The 21721-nt window shown below is 44.8% G+C and overlaps 9 protein-coding genes across 9 annotated transcripts in view; 5 read left to right on the top strand and 4 right to left on the bottom strand.

Annotated features, from left to right (window-relative positions):
• Window positions 1-93: 93 nt before the first annotated feature.
• SAPINGB_P000374 (uncharacterized protein) lies at window positions 94-2226 on the bottom strand (the record flags this gene model as incomplete). Its single annotated transcript, XM_031995098.1, has 1 exon — window positions 94-2226. One exon carries the CDS (start codon window positions 2224-2226, stop codon window positions 94-96), a length of 2133 nt encoding a protein of 710 aa, XP_031850989.1.
• Window positions 2227-2977: 751 nt separating this feature from the next.
• On the top strand, window positions 2978-5801 carry SAPINGB_P000375 (uncharacterized protein; the record flags this gene model as incomplete). Its single annotated transcript, XM_031995099.1, has 2 exons — window positions 2978-3171; window positions 3242-5801. The coding sequence occupies 2 exons, from the start codon at window positions 2978-2980 to the stop codon at window positions 5799-5801; spliced, it is 2754 nt and encodes a 917-aa protein (XP_031850990.1).
• A 267-nt stretch (window positions 5802-6068) lies between these two features.
• SAPINGB_P000376 (uncharacterized protein) lies at window positions 6069-7448 on the bottom strand (the record flags this gene model as incomplete). Its single annotated transcript, XM_031995100.1, has 1 exon — window positions 6069-7448. The coding sequence occupies one exon, from the start codon at window positions 7446-7448 to the stop codon at window positions 6069-6071; it is 1380 nt and encodes a 459-aa protein (XP_031850991.1).
• Window positions 7449-8438: 990 nt separating this feature from the next.
• On the top strand, window positions 8439-10388 carry SAPINGB_P000377 (uncharacterized protein; the record flags this gene model as incomplete). The annotated part of the gene is made up of 1 exon (XM_031995101.1): window positions 8439-10388. One exon carries the CDS (start codon window positions 8439-8441, stop codon window positions 10386-10388), a length of 1950 nt encoding a protein of 649 aa, XP_031850992.1.
• A 206-nt stretch (window positions 10389-10594) lies between these two features.
• SAPINGB_P000378 (uncharacterized protein) lies at window positions 10595-15495 on the bottom strand (the record flags this gene model as incomplete). Its single annotated transcript, XM_031995102.1, has 3 exons — window positions 10595-14688; window positions 15307-15329; window positions 15428-15495. The coding sequence occupies 3 exons, from the start codon at window positions 15493-15495 to the stop codon at window positions 10595-10597; spliced, it is 4185 nt and encodes a 1394-aa protein (XP_031850993.1).
• Window positions 15496-15564: 69 nt separating this feature from the next.
• Window positions 15565-16521, top strand: SAPINGB_P000379 (uncharacterized protein; the record flags this gene model as incomplete). The annotated part of the gene is made up of 1 exon (XM_031995103.1): window positions 15565-16521. The coding sequence occupies one exon, from the start codon at window positions 15565-15567 to the stop codon at window positions 16519-16521; it is 957 nt and encodes a 318-aa protein (XP_031850994.1).
• Window positions 16522-16639: 118 nt separating this feature from the next.
• SAPINGB_P000380 (uncharacterized protein) lies at window positions 16640-17819 on the top strand (the record flags this gene model as incomplete). The annotated part of the gene is made up of 2 exons (XM_031995104.1): window positions 16640-17715; window positions 17786-17819. 2 exons carry the CDS (start codon window positions 16640-16642, stop codon window positions 17817-17819), a joined length of 1110 nt encoding a protein of 369 aa, XP_031850995.1.
• A 249-nt stretch (window positions 17820-18068) lies between these two features.
• SAPINGB_P000381 (uncharacterized protein) lies at window positions 18069-19918 on the top strand (the record flags this gene model as incomplete). Its single annotated transcript, XM_031995105.1, has 3 exons — window positions 18069-18147; window positions 18200-18259; window positions 18312-19918. 3 exons carry the CDS (start codon window positions 18069-18071, stop codon window positions 19916-19918), a joined length of 1746 nt encoding a protein of 581 aa, XP_031850996.1.
• Window positions 19919-20023: 105 nt separating this feature from the next.
• The window catches only part of SAPINGB_P000382 (uncharacterized protein), a gene marked incomplete at both ends in the record, with an annotated part of 2895 nt that continues 1197 nt past the window's right edge, over window positions 20024-21721 (bottom strand). The window contains one exon of the mRNA XM_031995106.1: window positions 20024-21721. This exon is cut by the window's right edge and continues 1197 nt beyond it. Within this exon, the coding sequence (XP_031850997.1) occupies window positions 20024-21721 (1698 nt within the window).

Below are 21721 nucleotides of genomic sequence, written 5' to 3' on the forward strand. Positions count from 1 at the left end.
ATACAGAACAGAAAGCCCACTTCCCCCCCAAAAAAAAAAAAAAAAAAAAAAAAAAAAGATAGCAACTATTAATACAAAGTCAACCTACATATTCTAAACCATTTGATACTCGCGATAAAGCTCCTGGCCACGACGCTCGGCATCCGTAAGAAAATTGACTTCTTCTTGGAGTCGACCTAGGCGTGCACTTAAGGCCACCGTTTCGTTCTGCAGAAGAGTTTCTTCCAACGCACGCTCGACTGCAAGCTCTGCAATCCCCGTGTATGCTTGGGCCATTTTGTCCGATAATACCTGTTGCCGACGCATGTACCCAGCCATTGTCTTTTGTAGTTTCTTTTCGGCGTCGTTGGCCTCCGTTGCAGTAGAAACAAGAGCTGCTGCAAGTGCTTCTTTGGCTGCCGTGTACTCCTTTTTGTCCGGTCCTAATCCAGGTAGCACGTAGGGCACATCAAGACTGGCAGCAAGTGTATTTGTTTTAAGTATAAACTCGGCATCCTTGCTAACCTCTTGTTCAATTTCCGCAAACGCTTGGGCCTTGAGTGTTTCATCAAGAACTGGTAAATCTGTATCATGACCTTCTCCCACTTCGGGATACTTTTCGTTATCTGAAATAATGAGTCGTTGCATTTCTCTTTGAATCTCGTAAGCAATGGCTGCATATTCACCTTCGCTGATTTTCGGTAGTACTGTTGCAACTGGCCGTGGGAGGTTTCGTCGCAGCACTTGTGATCGCCCAGCAAGTTCTTGTTCATGTTCTTCTTGTTTCCTCCGCTCTTCTTCTGCCTCCAGTTCTCCACGGTCTGGAATTAGAATGTCTGTTTCAATCTCAATACTTTTTTCTTCGGGAACAAGAATTTCAAAATTATTCAGTGGTTTGGGTAGACTCTTAAACTTGGCCCGAAGCAAGCTCCGACCTAGATCTTGCGAAGATGAAGCTCCAGTGTTAAATCCCAAGGCGTCTCGTCTTGGTGTCATTCCAGGTCCTAAAGCCAATGGGTTTGGTGTTCTTGGAACGCTTACATCTTTACTCCCTCCCATTCTTGGTCTTGGTAAAGGTAAAACATCATCAACTCCACCAAGAACAGAACCTTGTTCAGAAATAGCCTGGATCTCTCGTACAGACTCCAACACTCTGTCTTGAGCCATTTGTGGTGTTCGCATCGATTCCAGCCCACTTCCATACTCTCCAACTAACCCTTGAGCATCACCACCATTGTACATTTTTTGCATGCGATCGCCACGCGTACCAAACTTGACAATCTGTTCAATTTCAGCATCATCAACTTGAGGAGCCGGCAGCTCAAGTCTTCGTCGTTTTGATAGCTGATCTGCTTGGTTAAGTTCTTCCAAATGTTGTGCGCGTGCTTGTGCTGATTGTTCTGCTGCTGCAATCTCCGTCGCCTTATCGCGGTATCGTTTCTTACCCTGGCTATCGGTGCCTGACTCTCTCATAAACACACCAGTCTTGTTTGTTTTACGATCAAACCCGGCTTTTGCGCGTAAATTCATAATATCTTCTTCAGTGGTATCATAAAACCCTGGAGCAGGTTTGTGCTCAAAGGGTATATCTGCATTATAATCGACTGTTTTGCGATCGCGTTTTGCAAGCTTGGTGTTGATGCCTGCAAGTTTAAGTTCGCGTCGTTTTTGAAGTGTTGCTAAACGTCTGCTTTGTTCTAACAGTCGCTCACGGTCTTTGCGTTTTGCCTTTTTACCCTGAGTATTGGCCAGACGCGCTCGAGCTTCAGAAAGCATTTCCTTTTCGTCTTCATCCATGTCGATAGCATCTGGTCTGGCAGGTTTGGATTCCGGTGTAGCATCTTCACCAAATCTGACGCGTTTGGAAGCACTGGCTTCTGCTCCGGGACCAGTTAACGACAGATCTTTGCCTGTGATTTGTTGTTCTGCATCTTCAAGCAACTGCTGGTATCGTTCAATGCATTGTGTGGCGGTGCGTCCTACTAGTGGTGCAATGGTACGCCATTGTGTGGGCATTAATTTGGCCAAGTGGAGCAGCTTTTCGTCTTCATCGCGCGACCACTCAATCTTCTTGATGGTAGGGTTGAGCCATTCGGTCCAACGCGCCTTGGCCTGTTTAGCAGTCTTGCGCGCCAGTAGCGACGATACGCGAGCCCACTGGTTCAGGCCATATTTAGAGATAGCTGCTCGGAGAATTTCATCTTCAACGTTTGTCCACACGCCGCCTTTAACGTAGATGGGAGGCATGTTGAGTTAGTAGGGCAGTTGCTAGATTGTTATGTTGAGTAGTGGTGGTTGTGAAGGTTTGACCATCAGGTGGTAAAGTGAAATATTTTTTTTTATTAGGGTTACTGAATGGTAAAAGAATGTTATTTGGTAATACAAATGACTTATTTTAAATAACCTAATGTAAGTAGAACATGTGTTGGCCTCTGCTTTTTGTGTGGGCTGCTTTTTTCATTCAAAGATCCGGAACAAAGACCCGACCAGTGACCCGACCAGAACTTTTTCAATTGAACTTTTGATCAAACCCGATGATCTTTTTTAATTTCTTTTAGATTTCCATCTTTTCCCGCTTCAATTTTATTTTAAAACTGTTTGGTTTTATCGAGGAAACTTTCCTGCCACTCATCTCACCACCACCACCAACTAGACAGACAGACAGATGGTTAGGTGTTACTCCACCAGAAGCTGACTAACCCGCTCACCTTTTAAATTTTCCCACCACCAAAAAAAGAAATAAAAAAAAAATTCCAGAATTCGCCCAGCACCTTCTCTTTTTCCCTTTCCATTTGCTATAAATTTCTGGACACGCCAGCACTCCCAGCCACTAACCTAGCGCTGCTCAAAAGCGTGGCTACAAAACGCCTACTAAATCGCTTCAAGTCCTTTGAATTTCCTTTATAAGCCCTTTGTCTTCTTCCTTCTTCTTGGTCTTCTTCTCATAAACCCTAAAGTACATCATTGGACACACCCATCCAATTCTCATGCCATTGTAATGCATTTCAAGTCAAAGCACCAGAAGCTCATCCTCCAGTGCTATCCACCGGGCAGAGGCATTGACAAGCGCCCTAACTCTTCTGAGCTATCTTACCTCCTTTACTATGCGTCTACTCGTCGCTCCAAACTCACTAAGGTCGGCGTCTTCCTCGAGGCAAAAGCCCTGAACGATGTCTACAAGGGCCGTTCTGGGTTAGTACTTTTTAAAAAAAAAAAAATTCTCACATGTCAAATGACACTACTAACCTAATATCTCCATTAGCGACGTCCAAGTAACTCTTGATATTCTCAAAGCTTTAATTGAAAAAACTCATGAAGACCTTAATCTCTTTGCGCGAAATGTCGTCGCTGTTCTCAACAGAATCTTGACATCCAACGACCTGGCTCTGTGTCAACATGCGTCTCCAGTCTTCCAGTCATTTTGCCAGTATCATGATGGTGCTCTTTTTGGTGGCGACCCAGATTATGTTCACCAGTTCCACATTCTTGTGGATGCTTATGTGGCTCTTGCTGGCTCTGCTTCCTTGACTGGTCCTAATGCTCTCCAATGGCGACTCGTCGGCCTTGACGCCATCAAGAGCCTTTCAGCCTCAGCTGCAATCTCAACACCAACTGGCCTTGTCCACATTCAAAAAACAGTTCCTGTGGTTTTGGCTACTCTTGCAATCGACTCGGATGGCTCAGCTCTTGTTCGAATTGATTCACATATTTACCCTCTTACTCGCAGAGAATCACGTCGATTTTCAATCGCCCCGGAACCACCGGCACTTACCGGCGAACCCCTACTTCTTTCAACTGCTATGGAGGCTCTCAAAAACTTTTTTGAAACAACATCTTATCTTGTTCTCAAGGGCTCTACTGATGCTGTGCTCGCGTACCTTAAAGATAATAACCGACCTCAACAATGGGCTTTCACTCTTGTCATTACCTGTGCCAAGTGGGTCCCCGTGCAAATTCGTTTTGCAGTCCTTGGCGTCCTTGTCGACAAGCTTGTGGCTATTCCATCTCAAGATACCAAGACTCAATACCTTTACGCGTATCTTGTACATGCTCTTCTTTCTTCTGCTGTCAATATGATAGGCCTCTCTGTCATTGACATTGAACGCACTCTGCTCCACTATCAAGCAACACTTATAAAAACAACTCCTAAAGATCTTTATACTTCCGGTTCCCCTTCAGTAAGCGATCTTGTGGTCATTCTCCGCGAGTGTGTTGTAGCATTAGCTTCACATATTTATTACGCCACTCAAGTTCCAGATATGATTTCTGAGCTTCTCAGCCGGTTCCAAAGTGCGTCAACTACTCCTCTCGGCTCCCAATCACTGTATATTGCCACTCTTCTCAAAACAATCACTTCGATTCTTGCCGACTCTTCTTCTCGTGCAAACCGCGGCGATGTTTACCTTACAATTTCTTCTTGGGATGGCACGCAAAAATTGCTCAATCACCCAGACCCAGATGTGCGCCATGCTTTTGCAAACACCCTCATCATTCTTTTAAAAAACGATGGCATTGATCCAGACCAAATTGCTCCGCTTAATGTCAACTTCCGTGTAACGGCTGGGCCCGTTGGCAGAATTATTTCAGAGCTCCATGCACTTGGCGCTCGTTCCGAACCTCTCCTTCCAACAGATTACATTTTAATCTACCACATTCTAAATCTGGTTGCTACTCAGCTCAAGGTCAACGGCGCTGTGCGCGTGGCTGCTCTTGCAAACACATTTCTTGCTGAAAGTAGAGACTTGATTTCTTGTTATCATGACTCTCCCAAAACATCTTTGAATGCTCTGGAACGAGGGCTAAATCTTTCATCTGTGGCACTTGCTCTTTTTTCAACTATTGGAACAACATACGATATTAAGACTCTCGCAGAATTTACCTCAGAGGAGATTTCTCGTCGGAAGAGTACTGGCCTATGGTATCGTGCTATTGCAGTGCCTATGAATTATAGTTTTAGCTATGATGTTACAGCCAGTGGAAAAATTCCCTTCCCTGCTGAACCTTCTTCTGAGGCTATTCTTGATACATTACAATATCTTCCTGACGATAAGCTTTTGGCCGAATTTGCCGCTCGCTGGCCTGACATTCCCGTAGAATCACGGGCCTCCATTGTCATTCCTTTACAAGACGAGACACACACTGGTGCTATTTCGGCTACTACACGCGCACACTCCCAACGTGCTTCGTCAGAAAATCTTCTTGATGCTTTGCCAACTCCCGTGCGTGCACGTTCCTTGAAGGAACTGGGTTACAATACGCGCATTCTGCCCACATTTTTTACCGGAATCAACACCGGAACACCTGTCGGCGTATCTGGCGCAGTTGGGGTGGGTGGAACTGCAATTAATCAAGTCAATGGTTCGAACAATGATACCACTATAAGCTTGGATGATGTTCCGATCGATACCGCCAAGACAAACGAGTCTACAGGGTGGGCTATTCCTACTACAACGACACCTACTGGTGACACGGGAACACCAACAGCAGCACAAGCAGCAGCTGCATTGTTACTTCAAGTCCCTGCACCCTACAGGACATTTACTGCGCAGTCCTTTGGCGATTTGCGTCGTGAGATGTCACCCAAGGTTACAGATTTGAAAAAGGCAGCGTCTGGATATGGAGGCGGTGGCACATCGATTCGGTCAGCAGCACACCGGCGGTCAGAGTATGCTGGGAGCGTGCGGTCACAAATGTCGCGGACTAGCGACCGATACCCAATCGACGAAAAGCGAGAAGCACCACCCGCACAACCTTTTGACGTGTCAATGTTTCTCAATAATATTGGGTTTGATCCCACTCATGAGCGCGGAAAGCTTGTGTGATGAATTTTTTTTATTTGTAAAGTTTGTTTCCCCTCTAATTTCATTGTTTATACAAAAGTTGTAAATGATCCATCCCACTTGACTGATGATAGAGTAGATTATCATGCACCAGCTAATGACCAATCCAAAAAATTTTGTTTCGTTTCATGAACCAGTGGCACGTAATTTATACCAATGAGTTTTTATTAAAATATTAATCAATTCTAAACCAAAAAAATACAAAAATTATCAAATATATATATTTACACACAGGGTAGGAGGATATTTCTAATCAGCTCTAATTTCCTTAGGTTCACGGCGCTTTTCATGGTACTTTTCCACAAAGTGGGAAGTCTCAAAGCATACTTCGACCATAATGAGAATAACAATCATCCATTCAAGACGCACGCTCTGCTCCTCGGAAATATGAGACTTGAGGGTGCTCAAGCTCTCACTTGCATAATCCAACTTCTTGTTAAGAATGGCAATACGAGGAGCAACATCCAACTTGCGAGAAATAAGAACATATAAAGATTCTAGCTCGGGTTCCGACCAGTACAAGTCTGGGGTCTCAATCAATTCAGAGTACAAGTTAAGTTGACCACGGATTCTTAACAGCTTGCCGGTAAGCATCAACACAGTTTTGCCACGAATACCGAGTCGTCGACCGTTGGCAAGATTGTCAATGTACTTCTTGGTAGTATTGATGTGCTTGTCAAGCAGGTTTTCCAAATTAGCCAACTTGGTACTGCGCGCCAATCCAGATGAAAAAGCCGCTTTAGCCAAAAGTCGTTGGGTATATGTGACACCACGAATCACAATAACATCACCAACCATGGTGCTGTGCAAAGGCTCATCCTCCTTTTCAGTGCCATTTTCTTCATGGTTTTTAGTCTCTTTAATAGTCTCGGTCTTATTCTCAACAGGCTTTTCCTCAATATAATCCATGTCCTCCGACTCAGGCTCAGGATAGGGCCCTATCTCAGCCGGCGCAAGCAGGGGCAAAATTTTTTCTTGAACTTCAGACTCTGTCATGCCCCATGCCACCACACATCCACTTGAGATGATGAGCACATCTGCATGGTGGCCCGGTGCATATGGGTAGTACACATGCGCGACTTCTCCAGGAAGAATAATTGAGGCAGAACGCAAACCTTGCTGGTACAGCTGATCAATGGCTATTGCCAAGTCATACTTCTCACTTTTGGAAATGGTAGTGCAAGGACGATACCGTAGGCCTCCTTGGCTCGCAGCGGTTGATGCGAGGTAGGGATCGGTGGGTCCACCAAAGTGAACATCATGGCCATACGAGTATCCCTGTGTTGGTGGGAGTGGTGCAGCCGCAGTAGTTTCGGGGGAATCTTCGTGAGCTCCGGGGTGTTGCTGAGGAGTCGAGTTTGTTGGTGGTGTATCAAGCATTCCAGGGAACCGTCGCAGAGCCTGCTGCGCGGCCATGGTATTGCGCGGAACCTTGGGTGTGTAGAAGGTAGCGGATGCTGCTGTATGTGATGATGATGTTGCTGGTTCAGGCGCGGAGCTTGTTTCTGGGAGTGATTTGGAGTTCGGTTGAGAGCCGGACTTTGAAGTAGAGTTGAATCGGATGGAAGTCACAACTCGTCGAGGAAACTGGCAAAGAGCCAGACGCTTAAAGGAAGAACTGGCCAGCATTTCGATGTTGAAGATGTGAAAGGTGGGTTTTTGGTAGTAGAAAGAAAAGAAATAGAAAAGAAATAAAATAGAATAGAATAAAAAAAAATAAAATAAAAAAGGCGCGGGTATTGTAGGCAGGACTTAAAGTGGTGTGTATGTGTGTGTGTGGTTTGTATAGGCAACTTTATAGGGTAGTTTTGAGGGAGGGCCCTAACCCTGGCAAGGCTTTTAAAGGGGAAGAAAAGGTGGTGGGAATTCAAAGATTCAAAAGATTAACAATTAAAAGACGAAAAAAAAAAAAAATAAAAGGAAGATTTTAAAATATTTTGTAAAAAAATATTGCAAATATTTAAAGAATTGTTTGTTTGTTTAAATATTTAAATCTATGAATTACCTTTAAGATTTGACTTAGGGAACAGGCAATAGCCCAGACTTAAGTCTTTGATCATCAATACCTGATTTTTTCTTAGACTTTTAATAGAAGTTCAATAAATACTTTACTTCAAGTTTTATCATTATAATAATTCAACAAATTTATTTGGTGGAATTCATTTAAAGCTATTCATTTTCACCAATTCAAATCATAGACCGTCTCAAAATCCACACACATGTTGATTACTTTAAGAACCTTGATCTTCATTTTAACAACCTTAAAAATAACTATAAATTTAATATTATACAAATTTTTTTAATTAAAAACCTTTTAATAATCTTTAAATGTCAATTGTTTTCATTTGCTCTCATTTTCTTTCATTTGCATTTTGCAACGCTTCATAGGACTTTTGCAAATTTCCCAAAACGGATATTCACGTGACTGTAAAATTTTTTTTAAGGTGGTGATGAGTGAGGCTGACTGGACTTTTTTTTTTTTTTTTTCTTCATTCTTACAAATCCAATAAAAAGCCTATTGAAATACCAGTGGCAACGGATTCTCTTTTGAAAACAAAACTCTTTAAATACCAAATACTTTCCCTTTTTTTTGTTGGTCTATTGAGAATCTATTGAATCATGGGATCCGCGCAAAGTAATGACCCAGCAGCTGCTGCAGCGTCCGCTCAGTTCAATGCCCTGATCCGCGAAATGGACTACTACAAGCTTCTCAATGCTGAACGCAACGCCTCCCCCGACGAACTCAAAAAGGCTTACCGCAAAATGGCTCTTCGTCTGCATCCAGATCGTAATCTGGGCCAGGAAGAAGAAGCCACGGTTCTCTTTGCCAAAATCCAGGCAGCCTACGATGTCCTCTCTGACCCCCAGGAACGCGCATACTACGACCAGTTTGGTCATCGCGGTCGTGGTGGCCAACAACAACAGTACTCTCAACAACAAGAAGAGTTTGTACCACGCTTTTTGACAGTTGAAGAACTTAAACGATACGTATCTGATCTTGAAATGTACAAGGGTGTGGCCAGCGGTGGCGAGCTCAAGTTTTACAAAGTTGCAGGCGATATCTTTAAGCGATTAGCACGTGAAGAGCTGGAATCACAGCCCAAATTTAATCCAATGTACGAACCTTTGCCAGCCAAATTCGGTACTTCCAAGACTGATTATCTGGAAGAGCTCGAACCCTTTTACAAAGCTTGGGCCGCGTTTTCTACCATCAAACCTTTTACATGGGCTGACAAGTACGATGTCAAATATGCGGAGGACAGACGTACACGACGCGCCATGGATGCGGCCAACAACAAGGCACGCGAAGCAGCCAAACGTCAATTTAATGCTGCTGTTAAGACGTTTGTGGCCTTTATTCGCAAAAACGATCCGCGATATAAGCGGTATGCTGGACAAGATGCAGCCAACCTTGGGTTTGGGAAGAAGGCGAATGCGAAAAAATCAGCCAAGCAACTTTCTGAAGAGGAACGGAAGCGCAATGCTCAAGAACGGACTACTTATGAAGAACAAGAATGGGAGCGGATTTCGAAGCAAGATGTGAATACATTTTTCTCCGACTCTGAAGAGGAAAAGAAGAGTGCAAGGAAAACTGCAGCAGCAGGAGAACCACCTGCTGGGTTCACAAGAGAGGAAAATACAGAAACAGGGTCTGATGAAGGGTCTGATGTGGAAGAAGTGTTTGAATGTGTGGTGTGTGATAAAACATTTAAGACGACAAAGCAGCTGGTTGCGCACGAGCGATCAAAGAAACATATCAAGGCAGTGGAGCAGCTTAAGGAAGAGATGCGCAAGGAGGGCATTGATCTTGGGTTTGACCAAAAGGACGAGCCAAAAGTAGAAGAAGAAGAAGAAGAAAAAGAGAGTTCTGAAGAAGAGCCACCCAAAACCAGTGGATTTGCGGCACTACAAACTAGCGATGATGAGGATGATGACGAAAGTGAGGAAGAAGACGAAATTGTTCCACCATCAAAGTCCAGTGCGTTTAGTGCGCTCATGTCTGATGATTCCGATGAAGATTCTGAGGACGAGTCAACAGATGAAATGCATAAGCCTGTATCGAGCGGATTTGGCGCGCTCATGTCAGATAGTGAAGAAGAGGAAGATGATGATGATGATGATGACGATTCAGAGGAAGAGTCATTGGATGAGGCTCATAAACCCGTGTCTAGCGGGTTTGGCGCTCTCATGTCGGACAATGAAGAAGAAGAAGAAGAAGAAGAAGAAGAAGAAGAAGAAGAAGACGATTCCGAAGACGATTCTGAGCCTACTCCTGCACCAGTTCCCAAAAAGTCTACAGCCAAAGATCAATCGATTGCCGATCTTCTTGCACAGCTCGAACAAACACGCATGGGCTCTTCTTCACCAGCAGCCTCAACCTCGGCCTCGTCACAGAAATTGGGCAAAGCTAAGCAGCGCAAAATTAAGAAAAATACACACGGTAATAACTATAGCTCCGGCGCAGGCGGCGGACCAACGCTCCTGTGCAATGTGTGCAAACAATCTTTTTCCAGCAAAAACAAGCTGTTTGATCACATTAGACATACAGGACATGCTGCTGCACGATAAACTTATGTTTCTTTATTATTTGTTTTATTTTTTTTTATTTTTTTTTTGCATTTCATAGATTTTTATTTCAATTTTTCTTTTCTATTATAACCGTTTTTTCAAATATTATTTTTTTTATATAAACTTAAATATATACCAATGCATTTTTTTTTTAAAAAAATTTTAAAATCATTTCTTCTAATAAATATTACCCATTTTTGTTTTTTTTAAAACATATTGTCCGGCCGCTGAGGCTGCTGGTTCTGCACCGACGATACCACCGAAAGCTGCGTCTCGGATTGTGTCATAGGAAGACCACCCGAGTGTGGAGGAGGCGTTTGGTTGTACGAAGTCGAACGTGGAATTGACGTGGCCGGGTACAATCTTGGCGATGACGTCCGCGAGTCTGTGGAAATACCCGGGTCGCCATGAGTGTTAAGCCATTGGGCAGTAGGTGGTTGCACCACTGTTTGACTTTGTGAAGCCATATTGTTATAAGCCGCCGGAGCAAAAGACGGAGCGAGAGGTCCGGTGTTACCATAGGGGTGGTTGCTAAAGTTATTGAAACCATTGACAGATGCCGCATAAGTAGAAGCTGCACCAGTATTTGAGTAGGCAAAGCGATGCTTTTCATGCTCAAAGTCACGCCAGCGCTTCATAATGATTTGACTCGAATCAAACTCACCAGATGCTTCGTCGTGGCCACCCTTATCGCCACCAGAAATGGTACGAGTATCACCCCAAGAAAAGTCATCAAACTTCCAGTAGGCATAGGTAGGAAGAACAAAATTCCAAATGGGGAGAGAAAGCAGGTAGATTAACATCCAAACAACATACGACCATCTAGAAGCAGTCACAATAATCAAAACACCGGGGAGACCCAAAACGAGAGCAAGCAAGATAAGGGACATAACAGGGGTAGGTTTTTTGACAATAGCAATGATGATGACGTAGAGGGTGAAAGAGATAGCAGCAGGGAGAATAAGGGTACCGACGAGTTCGATAAAGACAACAAACTGCATGGAAATGCAAAAGACACCACAGAGATCGCGGACCAATACCAGTTCCATGAGGTTATGGACGGTAGAGTTAATCCAACGACGACGTTGAGACAACAGGACCTTAAACTCATCCGGGACAATAGTTTTGCAGACAGCCTTAGGAACAAAGATCTGTTTACGTTTGGGGAAACAACGAAGCATGAGAGAAGTAAGGTAACGATCCTCACCAAGGAGCAGCAGATTCTTCTTGTGGAGAGTATCAACGACGTTTTCAGCGTAACGTTCAACAATATCTGGGTTACACAAGATAGGAACCCAGTAACCATCGTCACCTTTAGGAGCCTTGATACGGTACATACAGAAACAACCAGGTAAACAAGTGACACCACCAAAGACAGATTCGAAAGCCTTTGCTTGGTGATGGGAAATGTAATACTCAAAGACCTGAATCATGGAGACCCACGACTGACGCTTGTTAGAAATCTTAGTTTCACCACAAAGACCCATGATTTCAGGGTCTTTGACCATGCAGGCAACCATATGGGTAAGGGAATCTGGGAAGACTTTTGTGTCTGCATCCACCATGAGTACAATTTCATAAAAGTCTGGCGCGATACCCGTGACTTTCCAAATACCGTTAAACAATTCGTAATCAAGTTCAGTCATACGCTCGTCAAACATAACACGCTGCAAAAAGGACATGAGGATGATTTGACCATCGCGCTTACCTCTATTACCGGGTTTGGCACTTCCCTGCTCGGCAGGAGTACCGCACTTGACAACAGTAATCATGGGGATACGTTGTTGCTTGGAGGGATCGACGGTAGCATTATCATACTTGTAAAATCCGGAATAGACCTTGGCCATATTGTGGCGCTTAGCACCACTGACGACAGAGACGTAGGAGTAAGGCTGGACTTGGTCTGGAGGTTCAGTAAAGTCCTTCATCATGGAGAGACAGATTTCTGGGGTGGTCATATCGTTACCTGAACCCTTAATGAGACCATCACAAATAACAAGAATCATTTTGTGGGAATTGGGATAGTCTGTGGTAGCAATGGAATCAATGGTAGTACGCAAACCTTCGACAGATTCAGAGTATGCAGTGACAAGACACATTGTATGGGCTAAGGGGAAGCCAAAGGGTTGATAGTCAATGGGGGGTTGAGGAACGACATAATCAGGAGAGTTGACATCGATGGATTCCTCTTGGAAGTTTTCAGGAGTCATGCCTTGGTAAGATGTATCAGCCGACATGATTGATCTTGCACCATTGTGACTGGCAAGCATGGATGAGCTGCGGAAGGGGTCATCAAGGGCAAGAGAAGCGCGAGAGTCAAGGTACTGGGAGGTATTTCCAACAATCTTGGAAGTAGAAGAGGATGGCATTTGAGAAGCCATGGTGATGTTACCAAAAGTTGAGCGGCTGCCAAACATGGAAGCACGGTTGCCAACGGTAGAGGTGGAATGGTTATGGCCTGCTCCAGGAAATGGTTTTTTGACAGATTTGACAGGGCCTTGAGCATAAACATTATCTGACCAATCTTCTACCACATTGTCACGCTCGGTAATTTCCTTATTTGTTAGGTAATCTGCGCCCTGGCTACCGGAAATGACCCAGCGGAAATAGAGGGCAAAGATAAACTTAATTGCGACGATACCAATAATGAAGATGAGCGAAACATACAAGACAACGGAAGAAGCAAGACAACCAATTTGGTCTGCGTCGACATAGCCAACCTTGGCAATGTCGTTAAGACAGCGAAGAATTTGCCGGTCTTGGCCAGAGGCCATCATTGTAGAGACATCTATACCGCGGATAGTGTCGTCTTCTTGGAGGTCATAAAAGCGGCTAGGAACGTCAATATCTGTTGACTGGATCCAAGAAATGAGATCAAGGTCAATGACGTTACCATTGAAAACAACAAGATTACGAGAAGCGTTACGAATATCGTCCCAGGAAAAGTAGACTTCACCCGAGACTTTTAATGCCCAGTAAGCCTTGCGTGAAGCAGCAGAAGTGTGGCAAGCCCAGCCATTGTAATATTCTTCTGTGAAGTTTGCTTGGGTAGAGCCATCTAGAGAGTAAACACGGCAGGGCATGTACCAAGCAAGTTCATCTCCGTTGGTAGGGATGGAAGAGTTTTCAGTGGGGACCAGGAGGCCCTTGCAATGGCCATTGACATTTTGAAAGAGAAAAGAAGCGTCCATACCGCCAGCATTAACTGGAGGATAGAGAATGTTTGAGTTTGCTGGGATACCCTTTGCGAGAGGATGTTTTGAACGGGTGAGATCATAAGCACGGCCGTGAATGATGAGGTTACCATCGTTGACTTCGTTGATGCGAACGCGGACAACATTATTTTTGCAGGCCGTTTGGGTGAAGCCAAACGTAAGGTAAGCGACAAAAGTTGCAATGTAGAGAATGACAGTGATGAGACCGATTTTTTCACGCCAGGCCCACTGGCGCTCTTTAGTAGTCATGCCAAACCAACGCATGGTGAATGCTGGGGCCCAAAAGGTAACGACGGCGCAGTAGAAGCGCCAGATGGAGGGAGGTGGGCCTTGTTCTTGTTTGAGTTGCTGTTTACGAAGTTTTCTTCGGAGTCTGCGGCTCTGTTTGGGTGATTTTTTTTCGTCATTGAGGGGCTCTTGAGCAGCTTCATCGTCATTGTGGTCTTCATCATCAACATATGGCATGCCTTCTATTTCTCTGCGGCGGCCTGCTGATGAAGAGGTATTACTAAGCTGTTGAGCAAGTCCAGGGGCTTCGTCATTAAGGCCCTCAACAACTTGTGCACCTTGAGGAAGGTTTTCATAATATTGGTTGTTATTATTATTGTTATTGTTTAACTGGGTAAGAGATCTAGTAGAAGTGCTAGGAGGGATCTTTGAGGGGTTTTCATTTGTAGTATTTGTGGTATAATGGGAAGAAGATGGAGTTATTGCTGGGTGTTGGGGATCATAGTCAGTGTATCTACTATTTGATTCTGTGCTGTGATATGGTGCCAGATTTCTATTTTCATGTCCATCATTGTCATCATCATCATCATCATCGATATCTTCATATTCCTCTTCAATAAGCCCCCCGTCCGAGCGCATGTCATTAAGAGGAATCATTTGGGGGAAATGGGGGTCATTACCAGTAGTTGATGGTTGAATATTGAGATGGCTCGACTGGGCAGCAGCCTTTTGGGTATAATAGTAGTTTTGATGGCTTGGGTCAAGACGAGCACGTTCTGGTCTGACCAGAGACTTTTTCCGACTTGGTTGGGATGAAGAGGATCCCTCAAGGTCGAAAAGACGATGGTTTGAATCCACTAGAAAAAAAAAATTAAATATTAGAAGAGTAAAAAAACAAAAAAATTAAATGATTAAAGATTAGAAACTTACTAGGAATTATTTGTTTATAGTTGTTTAACGAATGGATTTATTTAAAATTTATTTTTTTTTATGGTTGCAAAGGAAGGTTTATTTAATGAGAGATGTTGGATGGCGATATTAAAAGGGGTGGTTTTAAAAGGGTGTTTTTTTTTTTTTTTTGGTGGTGGCTTTTCCAAGTAAAGCAAAAAAAAAAAAAAAAAAAAAAATGTTTTTGGAGGGTTATTTTTTTTTTTATTTTGGTAAGCAGGAAAAAAAAAAATAAAAAAATAAAAAATAAATTACTAAAAATAGAAACGTTTTTTATGTGTTTTTATTTAACCCAATTAGGAAATTTCTGAGGCCTTCAGGAGTGTTTCAAGGGTCCAGGGTTATTTAAAAATAGAATTTTACTCAAAAAAAAATAAAAAAATAAGTTATTAGTAACTTAAAGGTTACTATTAATAACAAAATAATTAGTAACTTATATATATTTTAATTATTTAATTCACCTTCCCTCCAAACACTTGAAAGAATAAGAATATCAATTTATAAATCAAAACTCAATATGAAAAGACATAATAAAAGAAAAGATCTTTTACTATAAAAAGAAAAATAAAAAAAAAGAAGGAGCAAAATTCATTTCTATGTTGGTCCATTCTCTCTTAACCTTCTCTTAGCTTTCCTCTTTAGGACTACCTCTTCAATTTGACGTCAGAAAGAACCTTGTAGGAATAATCAAGTCTGGCTATAAAAACAAACCCCATTAATCTTCCTTAAAATGCCATTCAAAACTAAATACAAAATATATATATATATATATATTATCAAAAATAATGACATCTACCTATGACTGTTTGATTATCGGCGGAGGACCCGCAGGATTGGCAACAGCACTTGCACTTTGCAGGGCCCTGCGCACCTGCGTTATCTTCGACAATGGGACCTACCGCAACGCGTCCACCAGTCACATGCACACCGTTCTGACCTGGGACCATCACGCTCCACACGAGTTTCGACAGGCTGCACACAATGAGCTGATCCACGGAAGGTACAAAACAGTGGCTGAGATTGTTCAAGGAAATGTGGAAAGAGTGGAGAAACAAGATGACTACAAGTTCACGGTGACAAGTAATGGAACAACATACCACGGGAAAACAATTGTCTTTGCATCAGGTGTCGAGGACTCTCTATCAAGTATCCCAGGGCTTTCAGACGGTTGGGGGGAAACTGTTTTCCATTGTCTATTCTGCCATGGATTTGAAGAACGTGGAAGCCCCAGTGCTGGACTTCTTCTTGACAATCCTATGGTTTTGGGCCATCTTGTTGAGATTGCTGGAATGGCCTCTAAACTTGCGGACAAAGTCACAATCTACACCAATGGTCAGGATTTCACCACAATGCCCAACCCACGAGAAGGCGATCTGCTTGCACTCCAAACACGGTTAGAACGCCATGGGTTTAAGTTTGACTCAAGGCCAATCACCAAAATTGTGGCACATGAATTGTCCATCGATCTTGTGTTTGATGGTTCCCAGACCTCTCACCGGTTTTTGTCGTATTTCCCTAAACAAACGGTACGCAACAAACACCTTATGCAGCCTCTCGGAGTCAAGTTCTTGCCTTCAGGTCATGTGGAAACTCTGCCAATGGGCCAGGCTACCCATGCTCCAGGAGTTTTTGTTGCAGGCGACAATTGCACGTTTCTGCAACAAGTCTCTGGAGCTATCAACATGGGCACCATTGCTGGTGCCAACGTTCACCACCACCTGATTCGCGCAGAGCTTCCGTAGGGTGTTGTTGTAACTTTCCAGATAATGTCATGTAATAAATTAAGTAAATTAAATTTAATTAAAAAAGTCTTTATAAAAATCTTTGCTCAGGAACTTTCACCCCACCTTCTACGTCAACATGGACAAAAAAATTAAAACGCTTAAGGACCTTGTTCCACAGGCTTCTGAAGAAGTTTTAAGAGACTTGTTGGAGAGTACGGGTGGAAGTGTTGCCAAAGTTAGGAAACTACTAGGCCACAGATCACCTACATCCTCGCTCAAACCATCTGCCAATACGCGTCAAGTCACCCTCGCGCGATTCATGCTCAATGCGCCACCGCCTCCAACTTTAAAACAAGGTCAAACTCTTCATTTGTATGACCCAGCAGATGTTGAAAAAACACTCCCGTGCACTCTACACTTGGACGTATTCCCTGAGGATCTAGCTACGCGGTTACTCACCAGTCTACTAGAAGAGTCGCACGCGTGGCCACCAAATACTTTCCATATGTTTGACCGAGCATGCGAGTCTGCGCACCAATCTGCATTTTACTCGGGCGAAAAGGATGGCCACCAGACAAAACACACGTATAACGGTAAGGTGTTAACATCTTCGTTTATGTTTTCCAAAGATATGGATGCGGCGCGACAGATTGTGGAGGAGACTGTCAACAGAGAGATCGAACGCCGTGGACACATAAAGTATCAATCCCGAAACCGGTGGAGATCTAATGCAGCAGTTTGCAATAGATACGAGGGCCCCAGATCGTCTGTAGGATACCATTCGGACCAACTGACACACCTAGGCCCTGCGTGTGTGATTGCAAGCGTGTCGCTCGGGGTCACCCGCGAGTTCCGATTGCGGCGGCGACAATACCCAGCAGCAGCCAAGTACGGTGTGCTGGAATCTGCAGTTGCGTCCGTTCACGTGCCACACAACTCGTTGATTATCATGCACGCTGGGTGCCAGGAGCAGTACAAGCACACTCTTGCGCCGGCAGCGCGTGGGGTGCTGGCACCCCATGCGGTGGCTGGGTCTGTGCGGATCAATATTACTTATAGAGACTATCGGGAAGAGTTTGCGATGGAGAAGAACCCAATTTGTGAGTGCAAGAACCCAATGATTTTGAGGACGATTCGTGGGGAGGACGAAACAGATGATTATGGGTACCGGTATGCGTGGATATGTGGAAGCAGTTATCAGGGCCAGCCAAGGTGAGTTTATTTTTAATTTTTTTTTTTTTAAATGATTTTTTTTGATTTATTTCTAACTTTTTTTTAACAGTTGCAAGACGATTTATTTTCCGAGCTTTGAATAGTTGACTATTTGAATACTTTGATATTTGGATATTTGAATAGTTTAATAGTTGAATATTTAGATAGCTAAATATTTGAATATTTGAATATTTGAATACTTGTAGTTACCCTACCTTCCATACGCGTTTTTGTCTTGTAAAAATTTCACCTCCAAAACTTTTTTTTTTTTTTTTTTTTTGGTTTCTTCCCTTCTCCCCTTTCTTCAACATCTCCAATCTCCAACTGAATACAAAAACCCCTCCATCGCACAAATGGGCACTTCCGACGACCTGCTAGCAAAGCTTCTGGCCATGAAGGCCCAGGAAAAGCCCGCTGACAAAGATGTCTCGAGTACGTAGACCGATGTCCAACTTGTTTCTTTAGAGACTAACCCGAAACATAGTGCCCGACAAAAGCGCGCTGGAACAAGAAACGCGTCTTAACCAACGCATCATCAATGAAGGTAAGTGGAATCTTAAAACTGTCTATTCATTCTACTCTACTAATCTTTATAGAATACAAAATCTGGAAAAAAAATGTGCCCTTTCTTTACGACTTCTTTTCGGCTAACGCTCTCGAGTCACCCTCTCCCTTTGTCCAATGGCTCCCCAAGGCTGACGAGCCGCTCAACGCACAAGCCAGGTACTCGACCCATCGATTGTTTCTAGGAACTCACGGCCCCGTGGAACGTCTTGTTTTTGCAGAGCTTGACTTGCCGACAGGTCCATTTTCACGGCCACCAATAGTGCCTGCACACGCCAAGCTCACGGGTGTTTTGTCGTCAGTCGCATTCAACACAACCAATGCAGCTCCGCTGTCGGCAGATGCAGCTACGGCCGCTCGCAAGTTTCGTATCCAGCATGCATACCGACATTATAACCCAACAGACCCTGCTCCAGCGTTTGCAGCACTGGCCAGCTCCGGTGGTGCCACTCTTAATACGCGTAACCCGGCACAGTTTGCGGCTTTTGCAACGCACGGTGATATTGTGGTGTACAATGTGGGTAAAGACCCTGCAGCCACAGACTCTGCAGCGCAGCTGGTGCTTGTAGGTGGACATTCTGTGGCAGGTAGCGCACTAGACTGGGCCACTGGGTCTGCCACTAAACCTGGTAGCGCGCTGGTATCTGGAGCTGCGGACGGAAGTGTGGCTCTGTGGGACGTGAATGCAAGTCCAGCAGTACCGCCGATTCGTCGACGAATAGGGTTAAACGGTGACAAGGAAGAAACGTTGGCAGTTTCAATCAACACACCAGTGCCAGTGGTGCAGCCGGTAGCGGTTGCGGAGCAGCTACACGCGGCTGCAGTGACAGCGGTTGCATGGGACCCTCATATTGCGTCTGTGTTTGGTACGGCATCTGCGGACGGGAGCTTGTGCATTGTGGACACACGCACAAGCATTGCGGATCCTGTTGCACGGGTGGCTAATGCACATGTATATGCTGTGAGTGCTGGAGGGTCTGCGGCAGCCTCTGCGGAAAATGAAAAGCCCAGCAGTAGCAGCAGCAGTGGTGGTGGCCGAGGATCGCGATCGTCGGGCAAGTTGACGCCGGAGCCCGGAAGCTCAAAGCGGGGTGGATCCTCGACATCTGTGGCTACACCAGCCCCACCTCCTCCTCCTGAGCCCGAGTACATTTCCGGTGCGGTCAACAGCCTTGCGTTTAACCCGCATAATGAGTACGTGCTTGCGACAGCGGGTGCAGACGGTGAGGTACATGTTTGGGACATGCGAATGCTTGGAGAGCCCAAACCGGTGTTTGCGCTAAACGGGCATGTTGGTGGAGATGCGGTTGTAGTGCGGTGGTCGCCGCATCATGAGTCTGTGCTTGCATCTGGCGGACTTGACCGGCGGGTACTTTTGTGGGACCTTGCACGGGTGGATGTTGATAGTGAAGACGGTGCTGCTGGTGATTTGGAGGATGGACCGCCGGAGCTTTTGTTTATGCACGGAGGTCATACAGCGCCGATTGCGGACGTGGCATGGCACCCTACAGTGCCGTGGGTGGTTGCATCGGCTTGCGAAGACAATATTGTGCAGGTATGGAAGCCTGCTGACCACGTGACTGCGGTAACGGAGGCCATGTTTGATGGTGGTGAGACAGAAGCAGAGGAGGAGGATTGAATATATAATATTTTGTTTTGTGTACATTTCAAACAAGTCTTAATTTTTTTTTTTTTAACTATTATTATTTCTGATCTACTGATTTATGAAAAAAAAATCTTCTTACTACGAAAAAGCCACCGTCTCAGGGCCCAGGTTCTGTTGAGCTGCTCTTGCTGAAGTAGAGGAAGCTGGTGGAGATGCTGGAATGTCAAGCTGACGCATATGGATTCGGTGATTGTACTCAGACAACTGGACATTTATGCTTTCAATTTCCGCTCGGGCCGCAGATTCCTGCATGACAAGCTCGTCTGTAAAAATGGCTTGCCATCCTGCATGGCGAATACATTTCCGTCGCTCTAGCATGCAAATAGTGTCTTCATCAAAGGGTGTAGTGGTGGTGGCACAGGTGCTGGTGCTGGTGCTGGTGCTGGTGCTAGTGGTTGAGTTGGTGGTTGCCACGGCCTGGCTTGGGGTTATGGTGGCGGTCATGACCACGTCACCATCAGAATCTGGGCGCGCAACTTCTGCGGCATAAGCAGCATACAGGGCATCCATTTCTTCGGCTCGCCAGTCTGCTTGTGTGCGAGTAAGGCGACAGTCAAAGCCGCAAATGTCAGTTCGTCGACGAGCTGTTGATACTGGTTGAGAAGAGTCCACAAGCTGTGCAAGATGTTTGGATGAATCCTTACAAAACTGTAAAAACCGAGCCTTGGATGTCAGGTAGTCTAACCGGGCTAATGCACTGGCCTTGCGTGCTTCCAAAAGCCGCAGCCGCTGCTGGTCTTGCTCTGCCAATAGTGCTGATAAACTCGATGGATAATGGAACCGGTGCTGGGAACCTGTGTTGTAAGAAGATGGAGGGGGTTTAGCTTGAACTCCAGCAGTGTGAAACTGTGTTGCTGAGGAATACGAGCGCACAACTGAAGCCAGGGCTCCTGGAGACAAAGCCGAAGAGTCGATTGCTCTATGAGTAGGGAGGTTCTGTTGGACCAGCATTTTAAAGAAAAGCAAGCCATGGTCCTTGCAGCAATACTTGGACATTGCCTGAGTCTTATTTTTCTTGTCACGAGTGCCGTTGGTACGAGATGTTTTTTGTTTCGTCCGCGCAGAAGCTGATGCTCCTGTCGTTGTTGTTGTTGCTGTTGTTGTTGCTGTTGTTGTTGCTGCTGCTGCTGCTACGGCCCCGTTGGATGAATTTTTCTTGCGCCCAGATGTAGGCTGATGATCTGCTGAAACTTCTTCATTTTCTTCTTCGTTATCGTCGTCGTCTTCTGTACAAACTGCTACGGCCCGGTCGCATCCAGGCAGCCGGCACTTGCGCTTATAAGTGGAATGTCCGCGGCCGGCAGCCTCGCAGCGCGGACAAGCATACTTGACAAAACGCTTGGAAGCTTCTTCGGAAATGTTGACGCATGCACCATGGAACCAGTCGTTACAGAGGTCACAGCCAATCATCCAGACGCCAGTGTCTGGTTTGCGGCAGACGCAATAGACTGGTTCTTGTGGGGAAGATGCTCTAGACTGTTGCTTCAGGGTAGATGGTTGTTGTTGTTGTTGTTGGTTTGCATATGGAGCAGGAGAAACAGTAGAACGAGCAATAGTAGCAGCCAAAGGTGTTTGTGATTGTTTTTTAGCATCAGAAAAAGAAACTTGTATATGTTGGTTTGAGTCTGCCAGAGTCCCTGTTGTTCGTTTGCGCTTGTTACCTGTTGTTGAAGGCGTCGATGCTCTTTGCTGGAGGGTGTCGTTTGGTGCCGTCATTTTCTGTGTGTCAAGTAGTGTATGATGAAGTGTATGAGGGAAAGAACTGTCTGGACAAAA

This window comes from Magnusiomyces paraingens (assembly GCF_902498895.1).
Source record: "Magnusiomyces paraingens strain CBS 517.90 genome assembly, contig: contig1, whole genome shotgun sequence".
Classification (NCBI taxonomy): domain Eukaryota; kingdom Fungi; phylum Ascomycota; class Dipodascomycetes; order Dipodascales; family Dipodascaceae; genus Magnusiomyces; species Magnusiomyces paraingens.